The 8,689-nt window shown below is 47.4% G+C and overlaps 2 protein-coding genes across 5 annotated transcripts in view; one reads left to right on the top strand and one right to left on the bottom strand.

Annotated features, from left to right (window-relative positions):
- The window catches only part of capn1 (calpain 1), a 17,168-nt gene extending 12,926 nt beyond the window's left edge, over positions 1-4,242 (top strand). For 3 of the 4 annotated variants that reach the window (XM_067261203.1, XM_067261204.1, XM_067261206.1), the window contains 11 exons: positions 163-335; positions 665-876; positions 1,151-1,190; positions 1,335-1,400; positions 1,509-1,566; positions 1,975-2,039; positions 2,337-2,405; positions 2,668-2,746; positions 2,953-3,069; positions 3,167-3,225; positions 3,318-4,242. In XM_067261203.1, the coding sequence (XP_067117304.1) occupies positions 163-335; positions 665-876; positions 1,151-1,190; positions 1,335-1,400; positions 1,509-1,566; positions 1,975-2,039; positions 2,337-2,405; positions 2,668-2,746; positions 2,953-3,069; positions 3,167-3,225; positions 3,318-3,344 (965 nt within the window). In that variant the 3' untranslated portion in view covers positions 3,345-4,242. Of the gene's footprint in view, positions 1-162; positions 336-514; positions 527-664; positions 877-1,150; positions 1,191-1,334; positions 1,401-1,508; positions 1,567-1,974; positions 2,040-2,336; positions 2,406-2,667; positions 2,747-2,952; positions 3,070-3,166; positions 3,226-3,317 lie in introns of all 4 variants that reach the window. The other variant, XM_067261205.1, reaches the window with a different exon arrangement.
- A 60-nt stretch (positions 4,243-4,302) lies between these two features.
- Positions 4,303-8,480, bottom strand: pnp5a (purine nucleoside phosphorylase 5a). Its single transcript, XM_067261214.1, has 6 exons — positions 8,267-8,480; positions 6,701-6,870; positions 6,334-6,437; positions 5,945-6,120; positions 5,647-5,837; positions 4,303-5,333 (listed from the first exon to the last, which is right to left on the bottom strand). The coding sequence occupies exons 1-6, from the start codon at positions 8,287-8,289 to the stop codon at positions 5,110-5,112; spliced, it is 888 nt and encodes a 295-aa protein (XP_067117315.1). The 5' UTR covers positions 8,290-8,480; the 3' UTR covers positions 4,303-5,109.
- Positions 8,481-8,689: the final 209 nt, after the last annotated feature.

The raw sequence follows: 8,689 nt of genomic DNA, 5'->3' as shown, positions 1-8,689 counted from the left end.
GAAAGAGGAAAGGGGAGAGGGGAGAGGGGAGAGGGGAGAGGGGAGACAGAGAGTGGGAGGGAGGAGATTAAGGAAGAACAACTGAGGCCTTACAAGTACAGATGGTGAACAAGAGAGAGATTTCTCCCTTTGATGGTTTTTATTCCTTCCCACAATCCCTAGCGACGTTCTGGGTCAACCCTCAGTTCAAGATCGCCCTGCAGCACCCAGACAAGCCCGGCACATCCGACTGCACCTTCCTGGTGGCGCTGATGCAGAAGAACCGCCGGGCCAAACGACGGGAGGGTGAAGACATGGAGACCATCGGCTTTGCCGTCTATGAGGTCAGAGGGCAAGTAGAACTGCATCATGGGATGTGATCCCATACAACCTACATGAAAGAGGGGGATATAATGATGCTTTACTGAGTCGATTCCCATGGAAATGTATTTATTTTTTTATAAATTGTATAGATATTTATAAAATATGGTTGTACTGTAGTTCCATCTAACTGTTGTGTTTCTTACTTTCCCAGGTTCCAAAAGAGGTAAGCTTCTGGGAGCTTGTTCTGGGTGTTCATTTGACACCCTACAATTAGTAGAGCCCGATAGTACAAAGTCTAAAAACCAAACAAACGTTCAAGTGTTTGACCCGTGTCACGGTCCCCTCCCTCCCTCCCCTCCAGTTCATAGGTAAGTCGGGCGTCCACCTGAAGAAGGACTTCTTCCTGACGCACGGCTCCACGGCACGCTCCGAGCTGTTCATCAACCTGCGGGAGGTGAGCACGCGTCTGAGCCTGCCGGCCGGGGAGTACATCATCGTGCCCTCCACCTTCGAGCCCCAGAAGGAGGCCGACTTCGTCCTCAGGGTCTTCTCTGAGAAGCCCGCCAACTCTGAGTGAGTGGGGTGGGGGGGAGGGGAGGGGAGGGGGGGAGGGAGGAGGGGGGGAGGGGGGGAAAGGGAAGGGGAGGAGGGCAGATGGAGTGATCCTTTGATATATATATATCTGTATATGTCTAATTTGGATGTCTAATTTTAAAACGATTGCATATGTTTAGGATTGCTTCCTTTCTTTTCCGAAATTCACAATCAAGTTTGCAAAAAAGATCAGCAATATGCGGTTTGGGATGAGTTGTGAGAGTGATGTTTGTATTTCCTCTTCATACGACAGGGAACTCGATGATGATGTCAGCGCTGAGATGCCTGCAGAGGTGACAGGAAATGACATGCATGAATATGTGGGAAAGACGGTTACTAGCGATTTGACTAGTAAAATGTAACTAAATCTCCTGTGTTCTTTTTCTCTCTCTCCTTTTTTCCCTCTCTCTCTTTCTTTCTGTCCTTCTCCCCATCAGATTCAGCTGGAGGAGAGCCAGATAGACGCAGCCTTCAAGAGTCTCTTCAGACAGTTGGCCGGACCGGTGAGGAGCCGGGAGGGGCAAGCGGAACAGGAAGTGAAGCAAAAACGATAGAAGGGGGGGGGGGCTGATGGGATTTGTAATCTTACATTACCCGGATTCTTCTTACAGGACATGGAGATCAGTGTCACCGAACTACAGACCATCCTGAACAGGATCATAGGCAAACGTGAGGAAACAGGCCCCCCACAAAAAAATTCTCATTCTGTGTCCCAGTGTGTAACATTTACATTTACATTTAGTCATTTAGCAGACGCTCTTATCCAGAGCGACTTACAGTAAATACAGGGACATTCTCCCGAGGCAAGCAGGGTGAAGTGCCTTGCCCAAGGACACAACGTCAGTTGCCATGACCGGGAATCGAACTGGCAACCTTCGGATTACTAGCCCGATTCCCTCACCGCTTAGCCACCCGACTGACAGTCGTCAGTCGTCTGTCGTCTGACATGTCAGAGCATGTCAGTGCAGTAGTGTAACATGGACATTGATCAACACCCTCTGACCCAGTTGTGTCAGCATGGGTAGTTGTGTTGCAACAATACAATGACGCATGTCTCTCCTCCTCTCGCGTGCCCAGACAAGGACCTGAAGACGGATGGATTCACCCAGGAGTCCTGTCGCAGCATGATCAACCTCATGGATGTATCCTTGGTTCCTGCGACCTTCTCAAACACTTCTTTTCTGCTGTTCTCTTGTGTGCTTCTACCTCCCTCTCTCTCCCTCTCTGTCTCTCTCTCACTCTGTCTCTCTCTCTCACTCTTTCACTCTCTCTCTCTCTCCCTCTATCTCTGTCTCTCTCTCTCTCTCTCTCTCTCTCTCTCTCTATCTCTGTCTCTCTCTCTCTCACACTCTCTCTCTGCTTCTCTTTCTCTGTGTCTCTCTGTCTCTCTCTCTCTGCGCCTGTCTTTGTGAGCGTGATTCCTTGACCCCGTTCCTCAGACTGACGGCAGTGGCAAGCTGGGCCTGGCAGAGTTCCACGTCCTCTGGGAGAAGATCAAGCGCTACCTGGTGGGGTCCCGAACTCTTTCACCTTCCACATCACCTGCAGAAGCCCATTTCAATCACCTGGTTCAGGGTTCACTTCCCCACCGGCCCGTTTGCTTCAGTCTCATATGTGATGTTGTGATTTCTCTCTCCCGCTTTCTCTCTCTCTCTCTCTCTCTCTCTCTCTCTCCCGCTTTTTCTCTCTCTCTCTCTCTCTCTCTCTCTCTCTCTCTCTCTCTCTCTCTCTCTCTCACCCCCTGTCTCACTCCATCCCTCTCTCCACCAGACGATATTCAGGCAGTTTGACCTGGACAAATCAGGCACCATGAGCTCCTATGAGATGAGAATGGCTTTAGAGTCAGCAGGTCCAGTGTACCATCTTTATATCTCATACAGAGTTTCAACTGTGGAAACATAAGACCTAATAGGGAGAAGAAAAAACAAACATTTATTGATAAATATGTTGATTCTGTCATTTGTGTGTGTGTGTGTTTGTATGCCTGTGCGTGCATGTGTGTGTGCTTGTGTGTGTGTGTGTGCGCGTGTGTCTGTGTGTGTGTGTGGTAAGCAGGCTTCAAGCTGACCAACCACCTGTTCCAGCTGATCATCCTGCGGTACACGGAGGCCGACATGTCCGTCGACTTTGACAACTTCGTCACCTGCCTGGTTCGTCTGGAGACCATGTTCAGTGAGTAGGCTGTTCCGCCACGCTAGACAAGATGGCCGCCTCCCCCTGCGGCCGCGATCTCAATCGAACGCGTCTTTTTGTTTTTTTTGCCTCGCAGAGACTTTCAAGGTGATGGATACGGATAAGGATGGTTTCATTTCACTCAACTTCTTCCAGGTAGGCGTGTCACTGTGGCCTGAATGTGATGTCCTTCCTGGGGTCTTGGTGTGTGCGAGGCTGTATCTAACAAGGTGTCTCTTCCGTTCCAGTGGATCTCCTTGACCATGTTTGCCTGAAGAGAGAGAGACAGATCGAGAGACTACTGGATGGATAGGCTGTGACTTTGTCCAATTCTAAACAAGCTCCTATTTGGGTGTTTCCAAAAACCAAACGGTTTGGTTGTTTCTCTCTTTGAAGGATAAAATCCTTTCTTATAGCTGGGTCGTATATTTAGGGAGGGTGGAGAATTTGGAATAACCACAAGCCCCTCAATAAGCATCAGTCTTGGAGGTCAAAGTGAAGGTCATCGTCGTATCAGATTGGAATCGTTTTTTCTGTACAGATTTGATGATTGCTTTAGGCGCCAGCCACTCTCTTGGAAAGGAGTTTTGTGCCGGGTAATGGAAAGTGTTTTTACATCCCGTGCCAAGCCTTCTTACCTCTTCTGATTGTCACCGCAGAAATGTTTATGCAGTTTGAGGCTGAGCAACAGCGCTGTTCTTTATGAAGGGAATGTGTTGTTTCAAAAGAAAGAACTGAAAGAAACAGGGAAAACGGATATTTTCCATATGCTTTACACGTATTACAGCAATTTCATATATTGTCAGTTAAACTTTTCAATTCCATTTTTTCCCTCATCCTAAATACATTAGGAGCTTTTTAAAGGGACATTTTGAAGGTATATCATTTAAGAAAAAATATATATATATAAAGGGTGAAGGTATTGTTGACCTGGACACCCCCTGTGGAAAACCTCCCAGTTTACAGATGGGAACCTGTACCAAAAGATGACATGCCAGGGGAGAATTTAAACCTATAGCCATTTCTGTGTCAAGTTGCCAATGTTAAAATGTACACCCGTTTACAAAGAGCTTACTGGATATCTTAATCATTGAATAGAAACAATCTACTGTAGATTTTCTTTTCTTCTTATCTTTACAAAAGTTCTATAAACAGTTTCGCTTGGAAAACCAATGCTTGTGTGATTCTTTGAAATTTGTGAAAAGGTGCGATACAAAAAAGAGAACTGAGACACATTAATAAATATAAACTTTAGTAACAACATTCATATTAAAAACACAACACTAATACCTTACAAGTTCAATGTACACCTATAAACAAGAGAACACACTAAGACATATTGTATGCACATTGCTCATTGTTAAGTTAAATGAAGGACATTTACATAAGATGAGTAACATAAGTAACAACAGTTATCAACTTTAAAAAGATAAAAAATAATTCTGGGACAGTTTCTTTTTTGGCAGCTTGTTACGGGAATGTACACATCGAGTTTCTTCTTTAGATTAAAATAAATAATTATTAGGGGATTTATAACATGTGAAGTCAGGTAGTATGTTTGTTCAAGACTTAATCAGGTCAGGCACTGTCACAATCACAAGTCATCATAGTTCGGCTTTGTCCAGTCGCAACTTGGCGCAAGTGAGGATAACTCAGAATAGCTTTGTGTTTTTTTTCAACCTAGTCTGCTTTCAGAGGGCCAGTAAGCTACCAGCAAGGTTAGCTAGGAACTTTCCCCTCAAAGGTACATCTATCAAAACAAATATTTTAAATAATACTTAAAATAAACGGAAACGGACGACATGTGTAACTAGCAAACTGGCTTTGAGAACCATCTCAGAAATAAACGAGGGGAGGGGGGGGGGGGGGCAAATCTGTCCGGGGCAGTTCTGGCGTCCTGAGGGACGGCTCGGGCGATCTGAGAAGGTTGAGAGTTGACGTGACGCCCCCCCCCCCCACACACCCCCCTTCACCCCCCAGGGAACAGGGGTCAAGGGGTCACAGGTCAACCTCCTCTCTAGGTCCGGGGGGGGGGGGGGCTCAGACGTAGTTGTTGTTGTTGTTGTGCTCGAGGCGGGTGACCATGGTGGACACCAGCCTCTCCAGCTGCTCGGCGCGCTGCTGGCCTGTCTCCAGCACCTCCTCGTGGTTGGCCTTCTCCTCGCTGTCGTAGTCCATCACCGCCTGGTTGGTGATGAGGGACAGGGCGAACACGCGCATGCCGCAGTGCCGCGCCACGATCACCTCGTGCACCGTGCTCATGCCTGGGGGGAGGAGGAGGAGGAGGGGGGAGGGAGGACGAGGAGGAGGGGAGAGGAGGAGAAGGGGGGAGGGAGCAGGAGGAGGAGAATGAATGTTAGAGCGCTTCATGCACTGGGCATGTTTATACTGTTTATAGAAGTTGTAGTGCACACTTAGTGTAGGTAATACACATGTCAATTTAGATAAATAATGAGATCTTAGTAAAGAAAATGATATCATATATATATATTATACAAACACACACATATAGATAGCATATAGCACACACACACACACTTATAGCCTTTAGTTAATCTGACAATCGAAGGAACGTACCGACGGCGTCTGCCCCCAGCTTGTGGAGCATGCGGCACTCTGCGATGGTCTCGAAGGAGGGCCCCCCCAGCACGCAGTAGACCCCCTCCCTCAGGAAGTCCCCGTAGCCCAGCTCCTGGCCCACGTCCATGGCCAGCTGCTGCAGCTCCCGGTCGTAGGCGTCCGACATACAGGGGAACCTCACCCCGAACCTGGAGGGGAGGGGAGGGAGGGTCAAAAGAGTTTCAAAGTTTAGTACAGCCTCCTGAATGCCGTATTGTCCCAACAAGACATGTGTTCCTGACACACACACACACACCTGTCGTCGTTGGGTCCAGTCAGCGGGTTGTTGCCGGCGAAGCCGGGCATGTTGAGGTGGTCTTTGATGATCATGACGTCGCCCACCTTGTAGTCCTGGTTGAGGCCTCCGGCCGCGTTGGTCAGCATGACCGTGTCCACGCCCAGCAGCTTGAAGATGCGCATGGGCAGGGTGATCTGGAACGGCGGCACACGCGTGAGACTACAGAACGCTCAGTGGAGAGACAGGCCCGCTCTAGCTACAGAGCGATATGGACACGGCACGGAAGAGCCTGTCGCTCCAGGATGAAAACATCGGCGACGTCAATTCTGTAAATGTAAACACTGAGGACGTCTATAGACCTGCTCTACGTACAGGGGGGTCTGGAGCCTCGCCCCTTGGCTACGTACCTTGTGGATGGGGTACCCCTCGTACAGATGGAAGCGCCCCTGCATGCACACGCACGGCCTCCCCTTCAGGGTCCCGAACACCAAGCGGCCAGCGTGGCCGTGCACTGCGACAGAGACACACAGCCAATTAGAAATCAACCGCCGATACGCAACGGGCCTATCAGCAGTCATCCTCGATACGGATCGACCAGTCAGACAGTTGATGGGCCGGGCTTGGATCTTGCCTGAAACAAGTGCACTACGCAGGGAATGGTGGGAGTTGCAACAACAGACTACGAAACAAATAAGTGTGTGTGTGTGTGTGTGAAGAGGAAATAGAGTTGCAACACTGCATGAAACATACTGAGCATTAAGAGCCAGTCCTTACCTGTGCTCTGGGGGAAGTTGGGGATGTCCTTGTAGTTGAAGGCCACCTGGTCCTTCAGCATGTCAGCCAGGCCCCCCATGCCTGAACCGCACACGATGCCCACCAGGGGGCGGACCGAGGTCTGGGCCAGGAGCCATTCAGCCGTGGCCTTGCAGTCCTCATACCCATACCTGAGGAGGAGCGGAGGATGGAGGGGTGGAGGAAGAGGAGGTGGAGGATGGAGGGGTGGAGGAAGAGGAGGGAAAGGGAGATAATCATGTTAGTCAGTGTGCAAATAGTTTTTAGAGTTACCTTATTTAAGAATTAATAAATAAATGAGTGGACGGCTGGATGGTTCACTTAAAAGCTGTTTGCAATTGAAATTGGAAGTCTGTTGAAATTAACTACATTGCTTTGGTTATAAAAGGGCTTTGTTTGTACAATTCAATCCACTGAATCAGTCAAAGCTCAAAAAGAGTCTTTGTGGATGTTCAAAGGCTTTTTGAGTCCTTAAAGCAATAATGTAATCAAACCACTTAGAACAGATTATTGAATGCTATTAAATAATTAGTTTGGGGACATTTTTAACTTTAATTTGAAGCGAATATTTGAGTATCAAGGGGATATGCTTCTAATAGTAATAAAAGAGTAGAATGCTTCCAGAAAGTGCACACGCGCACACGCACACATTCCTTCTGAGTCATGCCTCTCCTCATGCTCTCACTGAAAGGTCACACACACACACACACACACAAACACACACACACACACACACACACGCGGTAAACTGCGCACCAGATGTTTTATATAAAATTCCTGGTTCATCCAAGGTCGTTTGACTGCATCACGTGATTACATCGAAATACCGATTATTGGCTTTGACCTCAGAAACACCCTCTTAGAAGTTGTGCTATGAAATCAATCGATCGAGGAAGTACTGGATGGATATTTGTGTAGTATGGAGTGCATTTACTGGAGAAAAGAATACATTTGTCAAATCGACGCATACTGACTTAACTTCTTAAATAAAGTTAACTTGGAGAGAGGAGCGCACTGCGCTTCAAGATAATTAGGCATTCTGTTCATTTTAATTAATAATTCAGCGGGAATATTCTAAAGGTAGCCTACTTACAATCCTAAATGTGAATCTTATAACCTGAAATGGGTGCATTGTGCAGAACGTGCGCGAGAAATCATTTAACGTTCACTAAAAGATGCCAACCCAAGATAAAATAAATAATTACATTGTGATAGTTCATTCTAGTTCGAGAGCAGAGCAGGCCTAGCAGACTGCGCATGCAGAAGTAGCCTACATGTCTATGTGCACTTTCTTGTGGGAGATATCCGACCCCCGCTAACCATTAAAGACACACATGGTAGCTTAACGGTTAACCCCGCATGCGCGAGCATGTGCGAAAAATGATACCGTCTAAAATGAATTAAATATGAGGTTGAAGCCGAAATGTAGGGGAAGCTAAAAAGCGATAGAAAGATGCAACGGCCTCTTCCCTCTGCCAAGCAGTAAGAGGTAGCGGGACGGCATAAAAGCGGCAACATGATGATGACATAAATGTGAAGGATGCTTACCCGGTGCTAGTGTCAGGAAACATTCTGAAGATTAGATGTCTTGAGTCCTCGAAATATCAGCAAGTTAACGGAACGGTTTTCTTTAATAAATAAAAAGAATTTCAGAAGATTGTTGATTAAATAAATCGCAGTATTTTGTCTCAGTAACTGGGAATAGTCTTTAGTTCTTTATAGCCGGTATTCGGTGGTAGAATCCACACTATTCAGTTTCTATGAATGACGTTGAGTCATCTGTACTGATATAGACCGCTTACTTTATCACTCCTCCTCTTTTAGTGACGCAAATGGATCTGAGCGTTCTGATTGGCGTAGGCCTCCCATCCCCCTAAAGCATACAATTTTGGACAGAAAGAGTGGTCGAAACTTGTTGCACGTCAGCTGTCAAGCCGCTCCGCCCAATTCAAACCACCGTGACCCCAGCCC

This window comes from Osmerus mordax, chromosome 23 (assembly GCF_038355195.1).
Source record: "Osmerus mordax isolate fOsmMor3 chromosome 23, fOsmMor3.pri, whole genome shotgun sequence".
Classification (NCBI taxonomy): Eukaryota; Metazoa; Chordata; class Actinopteri; order Osmeriformes; family Osmeridae; genus Osmerus; species Osmerus mordax.
This window is presented reverse-complemented; position numbering and strand designations above follow the sequence as displayed.